This window comes from Canis lupus, chromosome 3, assembly GCF_011100685.1.
Source record: "Canis lupus familiaris isolate Mischka breed German Shepherd chromosome 3, alternate assembly UU_Cfam_GSD_1.0, whole genome shotgun sequence".
In the NCBI taxonomy this organism is placed as follows: domain Eukaryota; kingdom Metazoa; phylum Chordata; class Mammalia; order Carnivora; family Canidae; genus Canis; species Canis lupus.
In genome coordinates, this window is record NC_049224.1 from 73,625,361 (window position 1) to 73,645,423 (window position 20,063).

At 38.0% G+C, this 20,063-nt stretch overlaps 2 protein-coding genes across 4 annotated transcripts in view; one reads left to right on the top strand and one right to left on the bottom strand.

The window, feature by feature from the left end:
* Positions 1–9,720: 9,720 nt before the first annotated feature.
* RFC1 (replication factor C subunit 1) overlaps positions 9,721–20,063 on the top strand; it is a 74,039-nt gene continuing 63,696 nt past the window's right edge. For 2 of the 3 annotated variants that reach the window (XM_038533470.1, XM_038533471.1), the window contains exon 1: positions 9,721–9,878. In XM_038533470.1, the coding sequence (XP_038389398.1) occupies positions 9,876–9,878 (3 nt within the window). In that variant the 5' untranslated portion in view covers positions 9,721–9,875. The remainder of the gene's footprint in view (positions 9,879–20,063) is intronic. The other variant, XM_038533469.1, reaches the window with a different exon arrangement.
* WDR19 (WD repeat domain 19) overlaps positions 17,823–20,063 on the bottom strand; it is a 157,065-nt gene continuing 154,824 nt past the window's right edge. The window contains exon 37 of the mRNA XM_038533468.1: positions 17,823–18,031. The gene's annotated coding sequence lies outside the window, so the exon portion shown is untranslated. The remainder of the gene's footprint in view (positions 18,032–20,063) is intronic.

A 20,063-nucleotide genomic window follows, 5' to 3' on the forward strand; every position in this document is an offset into this window, starting at 1 on the left:
CCACGTCGGGCTCCCGGTGCATGGAGCCTGTTTCTCCCTCTGCCTGTGTCTCTGCCTCTCTCTCTCTGTGACTATCATAAATAAATAAATAAATAAAAATCACTTGGGCAGCCTGGGTGGCTCAGTGGTTTAGTGCCACCTTCAGCCCAGGGCATGATCCTGGAGTCCCAGGATCAAGTCCCATTTTGGGCTCCCAGCATGGAGCCTGCTTCTCCCTCTGCCCATGTCTCTGCTTCTCTCTTTGTGTGTCTCTCATGAATAAATAAATAAAATCTTTAAAAAAGAAAAAAGAAGAGAATCACTCTGGGTGCCGTGTTTAGACCATACTGTAAGTGGAACAAAAGCAGAATCAGGGCAATCAGTCAAGAGACAATAACCGGGGAGACATGATGGTAGCTTAGACCTGTGTGGTAGTGGTAGACATAATGAGATTAGTTGGGTTCTGGTTGGATTTTGAAGGTGGAGCCAACAGAATTTGCTGATGGTTTGAATGTGTGTACAGTGGTGGTGGGGCTTGAGGGGGAGGAGAGATAGAAAGAGAGAGAGTGAGAGAGAGAGAAAGTCAAAGATTATTTCAAAATTTTTGGCCTGAGCAAATAGAAGGATGGAGGTGCTATCAGTTGAGACACAGGTTTGTGGGAGAGGGTCAGGAATTTAGTTTTGAACACACTAACTTTCATATATCTCGTAGACAGTCAAGTGGAGATGTGAAGTTGGAAAATGAATATACAACTCTGAGGTCTACAGGAAAATTCAGCAGTTGATAGAAATTTGGAAGTGTCAGTATTCAGACAGTTTATAAAGCTATGACATTGGATGAAGTCACCAGGTAGTGAGTAGAGAAATGGGCCCTAGGGCAATTAAGGGTTAAGAGGACAGGAAAATCAGGAGCAATGAACACAACAGTCCTAGGGCTGCCTGTCAAAGAAGGAAGAAAACCAGGAGACTACAGAGACCCTTGAAACCAAGTAAAGAAAGTATTTCGTCAAGAAATATTTCTAGGGAGGGATACCTGGGTGGCTCAGTCAGTTGAGTGCCTGACTCTTGATTTTGGCTCAGTTCATGACCTTGGCTCCACACTTAGTAGGGAGTGCTTGAGATTCTCTCTCTCCCTCTGCCCCTACTCACTGTGCATGTGTGCATGCTCTCTCTCTAAAATAAATAAATAAATCTTTAAAAAAAATAAATACTTCTAGAGAAATGTTTTGTTGAAATCATAGAAATATAAATTCCAGGTTATTAATAATTTATTAATTATGTCTTCATTTTTTATTTTTTATTTTATTTTATTTATTTTTTTCTGTTTTTCTGTTTAGTTTAATTTAGAAATATTTTATATATTACATGTAGAGTACTTAGAAAATTTCCAGGCACATGGTATGTTCTCCATATATTTACTTACTGTTATTATGGAAAGCAAGCTACTTACATTGCCAGTCATCCTGTATAATAATATTGGAGGATATAAAATTTCTGAAAAGCATAGTCTCAAGAGAAAAGTAAATTATCAAATATATATGTCAAATTTCTTTTTCAAAAATAGGTGCTTCTACAACAGAACAAAATATTTCCAAGGATATTCTTGGTGGCATTTTTTTTGGTATTTTATGCTAAAGATTTTATAATCAGAATTAAATTGAGTACACACATACACACACACAAACAAACTTAAATGTCTTAAGGTGCCTTGCTTTGCTCCTTAATCCATGCTAATTCCCATAATATCAATTAGGAAATTTTGTTCTAATGGCTTGTTTATATTTCTTTCTTTTTTTTTAAATAAATTTATTTTTTATTGGTGTTCAATTTACCAACATACAGAATAACACCCAGTGCTCATCCCATCAAGTGCCCCCCTCAGTCACCCATTCATCCCCACCCTCCGCCCTTCTCCCCTTCCACCACCCCTAGTTCGTTTCCCAGAATTAGGAGTCTTTATGTTCTGTCTCCCTTTCTGATATTTCCCACACATTTCTTCTCCCTTCCCTTATATTTTACTATTATTTTTTTCTTTTACTATTATTTATATTCCCCAAATGAATGAGAACATACACTGTTTGTCCTTCTCCGATTGACTTACTTCACTCAGCATAATACCCTGTCTTCATTTTTTAAAGCAAAGAATCCTTCTTATAATTTCATTACGCTTCATAACCATCTTATACATTATTTAGACATAAATATAAATTTTCTGATTTCTTTGGTCAGGACTATTTCTTTTGTCCCAAGTCTAATTGACAAGTCAGACTTAACATGCCCCTGAACCAATTCTTTTTATTTATTTACTTATTTATTTTTATTTTTTAAAATTTTTATTTATTTATGATAGTCACACACACACACAGAGAGAAAGAGAGAGAGAGAGAGAGAGAGAGAGGCAAAGAGAGAAGCAGGCTCTATGCACCGGGAGCCTGACGTAGGATTTGATCCCAGGTCTCCAGGATCGTGCTCTGGGCCAAAGGCAGGTGCTAAACCGCTGCGCCACCCAGGGGTCCCCCCCTGAACCAATTCTTGTTTCCTACCTCCAATCCTGTTTGTTCAACCACAGCCATTTACCTTGGGGGAATCTTTTCTTTTAATTTAAAAAAAGTTATAGAAAGGTTGAAAAAACAGTACAGAGAGTTCACACATATCTTTCTGTTTAGCTTCATGTTAACTTACATAGTCATTTACAATGATCATTTACAATGATCAGGATACTACGCTATGCTAGTATTCACTAAAGTGAATACTTTATTTGAATGCCTTATTAAAATTTTACCCATTTTCCTTCTAATGTCTTTTTTCTGTCCAGGATTCCACATTTAATTTAGTTAATATGTATTTTAGTTCTCTCCAATCTCTAACAGTTCCTCAGTCTTCCCCTGTTTTTCATGACCTAGACACTGTTGATGAATCCTGGTCAGTTATTTTATAGAATGTTTCTCAGTTGTGGTTTATCTGATGTGCTCTCATGATCAGATTTAGATTGCCCCATGGTGGAAGAAGGGAAAAGAGGTGAAATTCAACTATAGTATGGAGTTTCTTTTTTTATAGTAGTGATATACAACATTTAGTAATATTAAGTTTTTGCAAATTCCACTCAAACTAAAAGAAACATTTTCTAAAATATGTCTAGGGAATCCCAGGTATTAGTGGTCTGTTTTATTTACTTTACCAATTACAATGCTTATCACCATCCTAGAGCTAATGATAATATTTATAAAAAGGCATCAAGCCAAGTATATTTTAAAATGTAGAATCCAAAGCATTTGACCTTATTTGTCTTCAAGAAGATTAACCCTCTCTGTCACAACTAGCAGTTTAAATGGATATGTTAAAAAGTATTGCTTATATCTTTTTTGTGGCAATGAATTAAACTTTATCTGAATAAAATTTTTGCTGTATATTTTATGGAATATACGAGTTTATTGGAATTTCCTTTTCATGTGTCTTTTCTATTCTGATTTGTGTTCATTTACAAGATTTTTTTCTTCTCATATACACTACTCTATATAAACAGTGATTATATATTCAACACTATTTAAATTGCATGTCAAGAAAGATGATATGTAAGATTTCCAATGAAGTTAAAAACATTTTTTTATTGCAAACATTGTAATTCGAATGAAGGTTCAGGGTACATATTATGGAAGCTCAGATTCTCAAGAGTCTTAAAGGTATATAATTTACAGATATCTGGTCATTCTTACTATAGCATCAATTTTCAGATAACTGATGGTAGTTTCTTTTATTTGCTATGCTTCACATTAATTCCATAAAACAATAAAAATAAAAATCCTGGAATTACTTTGAGTTGTAGGATTTGGAGAATGAAAGATTATCCTAACCATAAAATCAATTATTACTACAAAATGCTGTTGGCATTCTTGTTGCTATGTCTATAATCACTTTTAGACTTGCCAATTAATATTTTAGGAAATTAGTCTGCAACTTGAGATACGGCATAACCAAATGTGTTTGTCAGCAGTGAAGTTATATGCTTTTTGTTTAGTACTTTTTTTTTTCAAAGATTTTATTTATTTATTCTAGAGAGACACACACAGAGAGAGGTAGAGACATAGGCAGAGGGAGAAGCAGGCTCCTTGTGGGAAACCCGATTTGAGACTTGATCTCGGGACTCCAGACTCCAGGATCACGCCCTGAGCTAAGGTGGATGCTCAACCACTGAGCCACCTAGACATCCCTAGTTTAGTACTTTAAATGTAAATGTTTCCTCTAACTTAAGTGAAGATACTGATATACTTGGGATAAACTTTTTATTATTACAGTTTATAAAAATCATCAGGCAAGTTTATATAAATTTATATTACTAAAGCATAATCATATTAAGAAGGCTAATTGGATATCATCGAAGAATTAAGATAAATGGCATAGTGCCTAATTTCCTAAATTAGAATATATGCACTATCATGGTGACAGATTATGACTTAATGATTATGCTCATAAATGGATTACAAGGTCAACATCACTGGGCTGGATCTGCAGTCATCACAAACACCGAAAAGGATAAGCTACTTTGCTGACTGTTTTCTATAAGGAATATGTTCCAATAAACCTTGACAAAGCAGGACATGCTAATATTTATCCAGAGGGCAGAAAGTCATATTTGTTGTTGCACAGTGAAAATTCGATTGATTTCTGTTGACTTATAAAAGTCTATGTGAAAGACAATGTAATTATTGTGCTCCTGAAAAGGATTTTTTAGAAAATATTTTATTTATTTATTCATGAGAGACACAGAGAGAGAGGCAGAGACGTAGGCAGAGGGAGAAGCAGGTTCCCTATGGGGAGCCTGATGTGGGATTTGATCCCAGGACCCTGGGATCATGAACTGAGCCAAAGGCAGATACTCAACCACTGAGCCACCCAGTTGTTTCCATTCTGAAAAGGATTTTAAAGAGATTCCAAGTGAAGAGGTATTTCTATCACACAGATATGTTAACTAAGGCAGTGGCATTAACACTGAGAATTTACACTGAACAGCTGTCTTCCACTTAGACATGGCAGTGGTTAGATTATAGTGGATGTCCAAAATTCAAATCATGTACTTTCTAACTAATACACAGTTTTTAGTCATTTCAGGAGGACAATTATTTAACTCTCTGTATATGTTACAGAAAGAGAGCCAATTATTATATGCATACTCCAACTATTCACAAGTTTAGAAACATACCAATAAAGATGTTAATGTCACTATTCTAATTTTTGTGGTAAAAGGTTCTTCATTGAATAGAAATAATTCTTCCACCAGTGATAGACCCCTAAGTTGGGGGAGGGAAAGAGATCCTTGACTTTCACAAAACTGACTTTGTTGACAAAGTTTTCCCTGAAGCCCTTTCTTTTAAGGATGCACAATGCCAGTGAACATTGGGTAATCAGAACCAATATATAATCCCTTAAAAATCCCTTAAAAATGTGTCTTCTTTATGGTAGGTCTCAAATCATTATTAAATATATTTAAGGGGCACCTGGGTGGCTCAGTTGGTTGGGCGTCTGCCTTCGGCTCAGGTCATGATCTTGGGGTCTAGGGATCGAGCCCCACATCAGGCTCTCTGCTTAGCATGGTCTGCTTCTCCCGTCCCCTCTGCCACTCTCCCCTACTTGTGCTTGCTCTCTCTCTCTCAAATAAATCAATAATATTAAAAAAAATACTTGGGGCACCTGGGTGGCTCAGTGGTTGAGCATCTGCCTTTGGCTCAGGTCGTGATCCTGGCCAGGGTCTGAGAATGGAGTCCCACATCAGGCTCCTCATAGGGATCCTGCTTCTCCCTCTGCCTATGTCTCTGCCTCTCTCTCTAGGTCTCTCATGAATAAATAAATAAAATCCAAAAAATAAATAAATAAATAAAATTACTTAAAGATAATTTAGGCTTTTAATATATGCCTGTCCTTAATTCTGGAAACAGTAATACTTATCCAATTGCTGTATTATCTGTTACCAACGTCATTCTACAATGAATTAATAGTCTTATTTATTCATCAGCTTGGTTTGAGAAATATTTATATGAAGAACTAAACTCATAAGGAGGGCATGAGGAAAAACTTGAAAATATTTTTAAGAAAACATGCCAACAGTCTTCGTTAGATTATGTTTTACATCACCAATAAATGACTTTTCTATGTCTCTCTGAAAAACTATCTAAAAATCAGCAACCCTAATGTGTTATGCTCTTTGTATACCCTCAATTTCTTGAAAAGGCATTATTGCAGTCTTTCAATTAATACTGAGACATGCAAGTAGTTATGATCTCCTATCATTTTATTCTCATTGTCAAAGAGAGGCCACAGAGATGGGAGGTACATATAGGCTGGTCTTTTGCCCGGAACAAATGCAAACTGGACACTATAATAGAGTAGTGCCCAGGAAGGGTTAAAGTCCAGATGTGGTTATTGTGGAGAAACAAATTTAGTAAGAGACAACTGTTGTCCTATAGACGAGTAAAACAAATCATATTTGGTAATCTTTTTAGCACTCTTCAGATTTCTCTACCATGGAAAACAAATGGGTATCATCTTTGCCATAAAACACATAGTAGGGCAGCCCCGGTGGCTCAACGGTTTAGGGCTGCCTTCAGCCCAGGGCGTGGTCCTGGAGACCTGGGATCGAGTCTCACATCAGGCTTCCTGCTTGGAGGCCTGCTTCTCCCTCTGCCTGTGTCTCTGCCCCCCCCCCCCCCCCCCATGTCTCATAAATAAATAATCTTTAAAAAACAACACATAGTAGTCTTTTTTTCTTTTTGGTCAAAAAATACCAAGTGTAAGAATGATGGGATCATAGCAATCGCAGGGCTTACAATCTTACAAAGCCTTCCCATTACACTTAGAATAAAATTTAAACTCCTTTTTGGGGCCTAAGACTTTAGAGGATCTCTCCCCTCACCTCCACCCAAATTAATGTCTTATCACTTCCACTTGTTAACTCTGCACCAGCCGTAGAACTGGCTAGCTGCCTATTACCTGCATGTTTAACTCATAATCATGTCAGGGCTTTTATACTTGCTGGCCTCTTTTTAACACTCATGTCCCAGCTCAATGACTCCTTCTCAGGTCATTTATGTACAATACTTCCACACCCTTCTTAGCTATCCTCTAGCTCATTAAGCTGCTTTATTTTCTGTATAGCACTTAACCCTTATCTGAAAGTACAGCCTTTATTTTTGTCTACTTATTTATTTTTCTCTTTTCCTCAAAGATAGAAACTTCAGGAAAAGTTGGGACGGTCTCTCTTATTAACTGTGGGTTCCTAGCAAGCACAGCAAAAGTGCTGACACACACTACATGTCAATAAATATTTGTTGAATGATGCATCAATAAACACCACCACAGTGGAGAAAAGAAGTATGAATATTCTGTTCATGCTTAGTTTTGATTACATTTTGGGTTCTTTACACTTAGGGTTTTGTTCTGGTTATTTATCACTTCACAGCAAACTACCCCAAAACTTACTACCTTAAAAGAAGAATAATTTTATTATGCTTACACTACTGTCAGAATTTAGGCAAACCTTGATTTTTTGGTGACTTTTCTGCTCTAAGAGTCTGATTGGGGTCATTTAGTAGAATAGTAGAATTTCACCAGCAGCTGGTATGGTGGGTTTAAGATGTTTCACTGGCAAGCCTGGCAGCTTGGGTGCAGCTGGCCCCTTCTCTTGCTTCCCATGGCAGCTCGGGGGTCCAACAGAGCGAGGTAGGAACCTGCAAGTCCTCTTAAAGTTTACATCTGGAACTGTCAAATCAGACACACTAGCCCAGATGAGAGGAGGAGTATCAAAGCATATGCAGCATTTTTAATCTGGTACATTTCTGAGATAGAATATTTCCAAGTAAATGTTCCTAAAGAAAACAATCCAATAAGTCTCACTGGAACTTACAGGCTTCTGACTTAAGTCTCACCTATATTCAAGGAAGTCTTCAAATCCTGAAAGAGAAATACGAAAGTTAAAAGTAATATAATATAAAAGATGGAAAATGTTGAATATGCATCTTACTTATTCGCAACACAACAAATATTTTACATTGGTTTAGATCCTCTGAGATTATAAGCAAAAATTTCTGTGATGTGTCTGCTGTGTACATTTTTCTGGAGAATAGGTTCATAGTTTCTACTGATTTTTCAAAGGATCTAATGATCCCCACCTCCCCCATTAGGTATTTCCCTAAGAAAAATCATGGAGTGCATAAGTTCATTTTTAGAACTATCCACCCAGCCTTGCATAATAATGATAAATAGTAGACTTAAAAAAATTAGTATCTTATGTGCCAGCAACAACATCCTATAACAGCCCTATGAGGTACTATTATTATTCTGATTTTAAGGATGAAGAAACTGAGGCTTAGTAACTTGCCCATGGTCACTCAATTAGCATGTTGTACAGCTGGGATCCCCTACGATACTGGCTGCAGGAGGTCTGAGGCAATGAGGCCCTCTTCCTAATACTTTACTCCTTTGTAAATTGGGGATAATAATAGTAGCCAGGGTCACTGCGAGTATTACATGAGCTGAACTAGGATAGTCCATAGCTGCACGCCTGGCACATATTAAATTTGGTATTTAATAAATACAAGCTCTGCACGCTTTGCCTCTGTTGTAGTCCAGAAGCCTTTACTATCTTTCATTGAAGAGCTATTGGTGTGATAAAAATGCAAGACCTAAAAAGTGGAGGGAGTGTAGGTGATGAGCGAACATCTCAAAGTTTCGGACCAAAGCCAGAGACACCGCTTTTCCCCCACTAAACTCCGTAGGGTCTCCCGTTTTCTCTTAAAATTGTACGCAGATGTATCATTCTCTTCCAAGCTCGTAGCTTATCTATTAACATGGAACCTGTTTACCCCAAAGCTTTTGGGATCACTGTTTTTCTTATCGTGATACACCTTGCTTATGACTTGGCTTCACCCACCCCACTGCTCTGAGGAACTTAGTGCAGGTGTGGGGATGGAGAGGCCCAGACTCCCCTCCTGGACCCCTCAGCTTGTTGGGGCCTCCCATTCTTCACTTATAAAACGGAGTGGGTGTTGATGATGAGATGATTTCACCAAAGTCTTTCCTGGTCTGCAATTACACAACATAAAATTGTCCTTTAGCTTGGTTTTCAAACTGTGGGTCTCCACTTAGTAGGCAAAAACAAAACAAAACAACAACATTTCAGTGGGTCAAACAGTAAAAAAAAAAAAAAAAAAAAAAAAAGAAAAGAAAGAAGCCTGGGTGGCTCAGTGGTTGTGCGTCTGCCTTTGGCTCAGGGCGTGACCCTGGAGACCCAGGATCGAGTCCCACATCAGGCCCCTTGCATGGAGCCTGCTTCTCCCTCTGCCTCTCTCATTAATAATAAAAAAAAAAAAATGAGGGTAACTCCTCTTCGGAGAAACTCTTGTTAAACAATAGATATTTAAATATAATGTGCGGAGAAAAAAAAAAGAAACGTAGTACGTCGAGACCTCCACGTGAAGCGCGTATTTCCACCGCGGGGGGGGGGGGTCAGAACACTTGCAAGCGGGGCGCAGGGCAGGGCACCCTCCGCACGTGTCGTGCGGGGAAACGCGCTCCGCCCGCCCTCGGGGCTCAACCTCGAGCGCCCCCGGCAAAAGCCTCCGACGCAAACGTGCGCGCGGGCCCCGCTCCCGCGGCTCCTCGCGATGGCAGCGGCCCGCGGGGCCTGCGGGGCGTCACCTGGGCCGACGTCGCACCTCCCGCCTCCCGCCCGGGCTGGAGCGGAGCTGCGCGCCTTCTGACGTCATCACCGGGCGCCGAGACCCCCCCCTCCCCGCGCCTCTTTCCACTTCGCGGGAGAAGTTGTTGGCGCGAATGGATCCCGAGTCCCGGTAACGGATTCCCCAGCCGACAGGCCCGCCGGCTCGCGCCTTAGTCCGTGGGCTGCGATGGTGAGCCCCGGGGGGAGGCTGTGCGGCTCGGGGGCTCGGGGAGTTGGCAGGCCGGGTGTGGACCGGGCGGTTTTGGTGCGGAGGGTGGGGGAGGATGGCGGTGCGGGGCTGCGGAGGGAGCGAGGGCACGGAGGGGCCGCAGAGGGGGCGCTGGGCGCACGGCTTTCCGGGGGCCGCGGGGTTACAGCGCTGGGCGCCAGGCTGCGCGCAGGGCTTGTGGTGCTGCGCAGCACTTTCTTTCTTTTTTTTTTTTTCTTCATTCTTGGGGGAAGGGAGGAAGGAAGGGAGTAAAAAGGTGATTTGGGGGCTCATCGATAAAGTTGTTTTCCTGTTTGGCGTTGCCCCAAACCTCTGTGTGCGTCCTGCCCTCAAGCATTGATTTCAAGCTTTGGTTCAAAGCGGAGAAAAACGTAACAAACTTTTCCTTTCTTAGGAGAAGTTGTCTTAGGCCTTCAACTTTCGTCATTAATAGCGCCATGAAAAGCTCATCATCACACAGCCGTTTCGAGACCGAAGGTGTAGGGAGGCTGCTTTATTTTGTTTAAAGAAGTTCAAAGAAGTTAATGGGATAACACGGCTTACTAGGAAAAAAAAACAACAACAAAAACCCAAACCCCGCAGATGTAATATGTTTGACAGCTGTCATCGCTTATCACCTGGTGTTAAAAATAATCTTAAAAAGAAAACCCCACCTCTGTGTGATTCTGCATAAAGCATGTAAATTGAGAGAGAAATGATGATGCAGCCATCAGAACAGACCTTCATAGATAGACAGGCGTGTGTTTGAAATACTGTATTTGAAGGACAATCCATTATGTCCTGTTAAGCTAGAATCTACTTCGTAATCAGACATAAGTTTTTTCAACTATTTTGTAGCTTGTCACAAGGCCAGCATTCTGGAGGGAAAATTTTTATGCCAGATTGAGAAGCCTTGCAGCCCTTTGTGTTTTTTTCCTCAAAGGATGACATACTAGCCACTTTGTACCAAATGCCAATATGGGAGCTATTGGTTTTATAAACCTTTTCTCATTTAAACCTCATAGCAGGCTAGTTGTACAGATGGTAAAAGGAGGCTTTTAGAGTTTAAATAGTTTGTCATACAACTAATAAATGGTTGGATTAGAATTCTGACCACTGTATTATCTTGGCTCCCTAAAATGATTATCAATATTACTTTTTGGACTTAAGGCACTATGGTATTGTGGAAAGTTGATGGGATTTGGAGACTGGAAGGTAAGAGTGAGGTGATGATTTAGTCTTGCTCTACCATTTACTAGTTATGAGGTTGTGGGCTTTATTTGATTTAAGTAAATAGCTTAACTTAAACCTTTTTAAAGCCTGTGTTTTCCTTAACTGTTAAAAGGGGCAAAATATAGCTGCCTTAAGTGATTATCTTGAGGATTAAACAGAATAATAAAGCTAAAGCTTCTATTGTGGAACCTGGCATGTGGAGGTATTCTGCTACTATGTGACTACCAGTGATCTAATTTTCTTAGGAGGACTCTGTGGAATGTTACACTGTTTAAGGGGCATCAAAGATGCCTCTGCTGTCAGTTTCGGCGAACAGTGTCTTGTATAGTCAACTTTTGATCATTCAGATACTTTAAATTTTGGTTCTTAGTACTCTTGTTCACAATACAGGTGAAAAATAAAGCCCTTCTTGGAAAAGAAGTTGGAGTCAGAAGGAGTTTTGCTGTTTGTTAAAGGGAAAAGGGTTTATAACATAGGAATTTTTGGTTATATTGGTATTTAATTTGGTCCTTCTATCTCTAGTACAAATATTAGCAAAACCTCAGACTAAAATTCTGTTTAGCATAGGTTTATTGAACATCTGTGTACATGTTATATTGTAGAACAGTAGTTCTTTGGGTTACAGTTATGTGATAATGTGATGAGTGGTATGCAAATTTTCTGCCCACAGAAATACATATGAGCATATCACAGCATTTAAGAGGATTTGCAAATCTTCTGAGCCCTTCTGTAGATGTTAACGACTTTTGCCTTGGGAGCTACATTTTTTTTTCTTGAAGTTATTAATAAAGGAATAAAATACTGTATCCACAAAATGGAATACTCTGTGAGCATTAAGAAAGAAAATTTTATACTCTGATATAAAACAATTATCAGGATAATTCAGTGAAAAATGAAGGTGTAGGACAGTAAGTTATGTATGTGTCACTTTGTGTAGAGAAAGAGAAAAGAATATATACACATTAGCTTGTAGTCTGGAAGGTTACACAGGGAACTAACTGATAGCATTTGTTGCCTCCAAAGGTGGGAAATATGTGTCTTGAGAGGCGGGATGGGAGGGAGACTTTTTACTCTTGAATTTTGAACAATGTAAACATAATGTCTATTAAAGGAATTGTAACAAAATTAAAAATGAAAAGAGAAAAGAAGCCATGTAAACAATTTGGATTGCTATGAGAGTTTAATTATTTACTCAAAATGTGAATAAAACCTGAGCTGCCATTTTAAAGAAGTCAGCATATATAATTCATTGGCTGGTATAATTTATTGAAAATATGCATAAGATTGAATTAAACACACATGAGACCTAGAGGATAGCCTGTTTGAAGAAGCTGTCAAATCTAAATACATTTGAGCTTCTTCATGCCCTATTCTAGGGGATACCTTTCATATTGTAGTTTACTATGTGAATGCTCTCCCTGGAGTGTGCTGTCACTCTATTATAATGTAGATTTTGCCATATATACTGGTAGTTGCCCTGTAAGGCCCCTCCCTGCCTCTCTTATCTGTCTTTTGAGTATCTTATGCTGTTCTGTCCCATCTTTTGTTCTTGCTGTTTCTTCTCCTTGTTGAGATTCTTCCTTGTATATCTGCCTTTTTCTCATCATTCAAGCCTCAGTCATCACTTCCTCAGAGCTTTTGGTGTTATATCTAAGAAACCATTGCCTAATCCAAGGTCATGAAGATTTATGCGTGTCTTCTAAGAGTTTTACTTCTTACATTTAACTTTGAAACATTTTGAGTTAATTTTTGTATGGGATGTGAAGTAGAAGTTCAAATTTATTCTTTTGCATGTGTATGTTCAGTTGTTCTGGCACCAGTTGTAGACTGTTCTTTCTCATTGAATTATCTTGTCTCCCTTGTCAAAGATCAATTGACTGTAAGTGTGAGGGTTCTTTTCTGGATTCTCTGTTCTATTTCCCCTATGTATCTATCTTAATGCCAGTAATGCATTGTATTTATTACTGTAGTTTTGTGGTAAGTTCCCCACCCCCCCTTGTGGTAAGTTTTGAAATCAGGAAGTATTATTAGTCTTTCAACTTTGTTATTTTTCAAGATTGTTTTGTGTTCTGGTCGGGGGCTATTGAATTTCCACATGAATTTTACAATTGTTAAAGAAGCCAGCTGGGATTTTATTAGTGATCATGTTGAATCCTGTAGATCATTTTGGGAAATATTGCCATCTCAACAGTAGAAGGTCTTCTGATCTATGAACATGGACTATCTTTCCATTTGTTTAGGTCTTCAATTTCTTTAAACAGTGTTTTATAGTTTTAAGGTATGGGCTTTACACTTTTATTTTTTCCAAGCGCCTTTTTCTTTTTGATGATATTGTAAATGAAATAGTTTTCTTTTCTTTCTTTTTTTTTTTTAAAGATTTTATTTATTTACTCAGAGACAAAGAGAGGCAGAGACATAGGTAGAGGGAGAAATAGGCTCCCTGCAGGAAGCCCAATTTAAGACTCAATCCTGGGACTTCGGGATCATGCTCTGAGCCAAAGGCAAGATGCTCAATCACTGAACCACCTAGGTGTCCCTGAAATAGTTTTCTTAATTTCAGTTTTAGATTGTTTATTCCAAGAGTATAGAAATACAATATACTTTTGTATATTGATCTTGTATTCTGCAACATTGCTAATCTCATTTAGTAGTTCTAATAGTTTTTTCTTTAGGATTTTTTTTCTATATAAGATCATTTCATCCGTAAATAGAGATAGTTTTGCTTCATCCTGTCTAATCTAGGTGCCTTTTATCTCTTTTTTTTTTTTTTTTTTTTTGCCTAAATGTTTTGCTGGAACTTCCACAGGATTGAATAGAAGTATTGGGAGTGGTTGTGTCTTTTTCCTGATCTCAGGGGAAAGCATTCCAACAATTTTTTGCTTTCAAAGGCCTTAATGTAGTTTTAAATACTTTAAGTTTATTTCATAATTTGTTTCTATTGTGCTGCTACCAGTTAAATCACTGGGTATATTAGTCAGATATAAAATTTTGTCTTTCAGTGTTTTTCAGGATGAAAGATTCTTACATTTGGATAGAGCTTGTGAATTTGATGATGGTAATCAGTTTCTGGTTGTGGATTTGGTGGGTGGCTTAACATTATTAATCAAATATTTATATTTCTTTGTTACTTTTAGAGTAGAGAAGTAAAGCCAAGATACAATATTTGGCAATTACAGAGCACTGTAGTACTTATTTGCATAAAACCCTGTACCCTTCAAAGAAAAGTGAACAGAGTGACATAATTTACTTTCTTTTTGCATTTTTGATAGACAAATATGACTTGTTTATTGGTTGAGCTCATCAGCAGTGGAAATAAGTAATTAGAGTTTTTTGGTTATACGTCAAAGTAAATATATAGCAGCTTTTGTACTTTGACCTTTGAAAGCTAAAGGTCATTATGAAAGCTTACTTTGTGGGTTTAGGAGTGTTTATTGCAAGAAGAATTTTTTCTTCATCTCTAACTCTACTAATATTATAACCAACCAAATTGGAAACTGCTTGGTACAGGTAAAGGGCTAAAAACACAGGAATTTTTTTATTTTTTTATTTTTTGTACTTGGCAAAGTTGGGTACTTTGTCTTGACTTCTGCATATTAAAATTGCATTTGGCTACTTGCTAGAAGATGCTTCTAATAGAGTTGTAGAATTGTTTATTACACCTTAAAGTAGAAAATGCAAGAAACCTTTTTTTTGCTTACATTTAAGCATCTTGAATTTCAAAACTTTTACTATAGAACATCTTGTTGGCATTCTCAATTTTTTTCATCTATTAATTGAAGTTAAAAAACTTCATAGGGTGGTTATGAGGATTGAATAAGTTAATTTTTTGAAGTGCTTAAATTATTGCCTGTCAGAGCAAGTCTGTTTGAGAGTTTATTAAATAAGTAAATAAATGAAGCTTTTAATCTGGGCATTGGCAATAAAAATAGAGGGAAGAGGACAGCAGTATTTGGGAGATAGGTGGGTTGAATAGGTAGAGTCAGATTGAGGAGGAAAAACAGTGCCCATTTTTCTGGTTTGGGCAAATGATGGTGATATGCGTTGAGGTGAGGAATAAAAGAGAAGCAAGTCCCAGAGGAATATGAGCTTACTTTTGGACAATATGAATTGGAGGCATCTTTGGGGCATTTGGACAGAGATGTTTCTGGCAGACTATTGGCTACAGAGCTTAGAGGAGGAGTGGAGACACAAGATTTAGAGATGATGTTGAGATGGATGTGAGTTAGCTTACACAATGTAGGTGGATCAGAACTTTAAAATTTTGGGTTCATGGGGAACCATTAATAGGTTTCATGGGAAAACCTCACTTCTTTTTTTTTTTTTTTAAGATTTATTTATTTATTGAGAGAGAGAGAGAGTGCGCAGGCAGAGTGATAGCAGGCAAGTGGAGGGACAGAGGAAGAGAGAGAATCCTGAAGCAGACTTCCTGCTGAGTGTGAAGCCGGATGTGGGGCTTGATCCCAGAATCTTGAGATAGTGACCTGAGCTGAAATCAAGAGTCGGCTGCTCAACTGACTGAGCCGCTGCTCAACTGACTGAGCCACCCAGGCACCCCAACTCTGCATTTTAGGTTACATGAAGTTTTGTGTGTGGGGTGTTTTCTGACACCAATTAGTTCTCTATTCTCTTGACACCAGCTGGGTGTCCTACAGTTCGGTTCAATTTGGACATTTTTTGTAGTTAGTGCAGATTGCACAGGTTAAGGGGCTCAATCCCATTGACTGCTTCCACTTCAGAAGTCAATTGAGAGTCGTGAGACAGCTGTACTTCTGCCTCTAAATTATTCAAGACCTTCTCGGGTTTGATAATTTGCTAGAATGGCTCACAGAACTTGGGGAAACACTTTACTTATATTTACTAGTTTATCATAAGGATACAACTTAGAAACAGTCAAACGGAAGGCAAAGATCCACAGTGTAAGATATGGGAGATTGGGGGATATACAGAACTTCAGGCCATCTCTGGGTACACCACCCTCTCAGCAGCTTGATATGTCCACCAACCCAGATATTCTTCAAACATCAGACGTTGCTTGATTGAGAGTTTTTATAACTCAGTCTTGACCTTCCTCTTCTCCCTATAGCCCTAGGAGTGGGGTGGAGAGTTCCCATCCTTGGCCTTTCTAGTGACCAGTCCCCATCCTGAGTTGCCTCATTAGCATAAACTTAGATGCGATCCAAAGGGCTGATTGTAAGTAACAGGATACGCCTGTCAGTTAAGTCCAAGGGTTTTAGGATCTCTGTGCCAGGAATATAAAGGCCAAATATGTATTTGTAATATAGTGTTTTGTGGAAAATATTCATAGCTTTTGTCAGATCTACAAAAGCATAAACAAAGCCTGGTATGTTTAATGTTGTCTTGGTACACATTTTGGATGTTAATAGTCAACCTGTTATTGACAGCTTCTTATACTAGCATATATTATGGATAGGGGCCATAAGGATAGGGGCCATAAGGATGGAGAACTGCTATACAGTGCCTGGCATGTGGTACATATTCAATAAGTATTTGGTGAATGAAGAAGTATAAATAAACTTAATGTTTCCAATAGAAGAGAAGTCAACCAGAATAAAATTTACTGGTATGGAAACCTCTTCTCTAGTCCTTTCTACTTTATAGTTAATGTATTGAACATTTATTTTTTTATTTTTTTTATTTTTTATTTTTTTTGTTTTTTGTTTTGTATTGAACATTTAATGACAGTGAATAATATAGCCTAGAGAAATACAGTATTTATTATTTGATAGGTCTATTTTCTTTCTTTTTTTTAAAATTACGTACTTTTTAAATTGAAGTATAGTCGACAATGTTACATTCATTTCAGATGTACAACATAGTGAATTGACAATTCTATAGTTTATGCTGTGCTCATGAATGTAGTAGCTATTTTTTTTGAATGTAGTAGCTATTGTGTGTCACTGTAAAACACTGTTCCAATACCATTGACTATATTCTCTATGCTGTGCTTTTCGTCTCTGTGACTTACTAATTCTATAATTGGAAGCCTGTATCTCCCACGCCCCTTCACTCTCTTTGCCTATCCCCTCCACCCTCTCCCTTCTGGCAACCACCGGTTCTCTGTATGTATGGTCTTTTCTGTGGTTTTTGTTTGTTTTATATATTCTACATATAAATGAAATCATATGGGATTTGTTTTTTTGTCTGACATATTTCACTTAGCATAATACTCTCCAGGTCTATCCATGTGGTCACAAATGGTAAGATCTCATGCTTATTCATGACCGAGTAATATTCGTGTGGTTGTGTGTACACACCACATCTTTGTGTATTCATTTGTCAGTGGACATTTAGGTTGGTAGGTCTTTTTGATTTGAACATATTTGTAATATTCATTCAAGTAGATTAAATTTTTTAGATTAGAAATCAATTGTAAGAAGTTGATTTCTGAATGAATAAAAACCATAATCAGACTACAATAACCTTGGTGAAAATGTCAAAATGTTGAAATAAACCATTATATCAGGCATAAAGAGTTTTAAATGTTTCAATTATCTCAATTATGCAGATTTGAAGAACTTATTTTTAAAAAAATCTGCATTAATTAATTTCCATTTTCTGTTTAATTTTGCTAGTGTTTGTTAGTATTTTTGGATCAGGTATACTTGAAAACTTTCTGTGATACACTGTTTCATTGAAAGAGTAGTCTAAGGCCCATATGATATACATACTGTGGCTTCAGAATTTTACACATCTTCCTCACCACAACTAAGAATAGAAGTGGGTTTCTTCACGGTCTTGGAAGCAACGTCTCAGGTAGTAGACTGAGTAGATTCCAAGGCAAGGAGGAGAGGTAGATATTTCCCTTAATCATATATTCTCCATTTCTGTTCCTTTGCTGTGCTTTATTTTGTCTGTTATTTCCTGTGTTCTGCTTTTTTTCCCTGAAGACAGAAAGACCAAGAGCATAGAATGAAGTTCCACAAGAACAGACACTTTTGTCTGTTTTATTCCAAACACCAAGAATAGTTAGTGGCTTGCGACGCCTGGGTGGCTGAGCGGTTGGGTGTCTGCCTTTGGCTCAGGGCGTGATCCTGGAGTTCTGGGGTTGTCCCACATCCGGCTCCCCACGGAGAGCCTGCTTCTCCCTCTGCCTGTGTCTCTGCCTCTCTGTCTGTCTCTGTGAATAAATAAATAAAATCTTAAAAAAATAGTTCTTGGCTCATAGAAGACTCTCAGTGAATGTTTGTTGAAGGAAGGAAGGAAGCAAGCAAGTTAGTTAGTTGATGCAAGTTCTTAAAATTCTTTCTGGTTATAACCTGTTATTATTTAAAAATTTTTCAGACCACACTTTTACTCACTGGTATCTTCCTCAGAGAATTTCTTGAGTCCAGTGCTAGACTTGGCTGTATTATTAACATCAGTTATATGTAGATATATATGTAAATTTCTAAAAGCCAATTCGTGGGGATCCCTGGGTGGCTCAGCGGTTTAGCGCCTGCCTTTGGCCCGGGGCATGATCCCGCGTCGGGCTTCCGGCATGGAGCCTGCTTCTCCCTCTGCCTGTGTCTCTGCCCCCCCCTCTTTTTATGTCTATCATGAATAAATAAATAAAATCTTTAAAAAAAATAAATAAAAGGCAATTCGTTTGGTTAAAAACAGGAAATATTGTACTAAAAGTGGAAGCAATTTTTTCTAATTTTTTTAAGTAGCCATAGTATTATAATGTGACAAGAGAATACCATATTGCAAGGGTCAATTATAGAAGTCACGTTATTTTTATTATTATTTATTATTTATTTTTATTTTTATTTTTACTTTTTAAAAATATTTTATTTTTTTAAGTAATATCTGTACCCAGCGGGGGCTTGAACTCACAACACTGAGATCGAGTTCCATGCTTCACCAACAGCCAGCCAGGTGCCCCTGGAACGTTAACTTTAATAATGTACTTAAGAAATAATATACAATAGGTGTTAATTTAATATCCACTTTAAAAAAAATCCACTTAAAATTTCTTAAAGCCAAAAGCAGTAAGGTAAATTCATAGCACAAAATTAATTTCAGTTAAATATTATTTTAATACTTAATCTTTTAAAAACAAATCTACCATGAGTTTCATTTTAGGTAATGAAGAACCTCTTTTGGAGCCCAGGTGTGAAGGTCAGTGACCTTAGAAATAACTACTCATGTGTTCAACTGATTTTTTTTTTTAAGGTTTTATTTTTAAGTAATCTCCACACCCAACGTGGAGCTCAAACTCAAACCTCAAGATCAAGAGCTGCATGCTTCACTAGCTGAACCAGCCAGGTGCTCCTTGCATTGAACCAGTATTAATTAAGCATCTACAGGGTGCTGTCCCTGTACTTGAGATAGAGTGGTAAGATAAACAAGCCTGCTATGTGGAACTTACAGCCCTGCCTTCAAGCTCAGATTTCTATGACTATCAAAAGTATGTCCTACTGGGGCAGGTGGTGGCCCAGTCAGTGGAGCTTGTGACTCTCGGTCTTCGGGTTGTGAGCTTGTGTCCCACGTTGGAGCTAGAGGTTACGTTAAAAAAAAAAAAAGAAAAAAATCTCCTCCTAATCATTTTAGGACTCAGTTCAGGTGTTGCTTCTGTTGGGAAGCTGTCCCAAAGGCTATTTGTGTTTGTGCTCCTGGTCCTCTTATAGTTTAGTGATAAGATCTATCTTAGCAGTTTTTAATCTAATTCTTTATATATTTATCTCTTAGGTAGCTGCATGAAGGCATTTTCCTGTTTGTGTTCTGAGTCCTGCCTGTAAGCACACAAATGTATCAGGAATGAGAAGGGAAAGACCATACTGCTAGTTGTAGGATATGGCTACCTTTGCATAGATCTTACAATTATAGGGAAACTCTGAAGGGACAGTCATGGTCAAGTGGAAAACTATGAAAGAGATTTGGAGTCAGACTACCGGGTTCCATAGTGGAGGTTTTGGTGTACCATCTTAATCC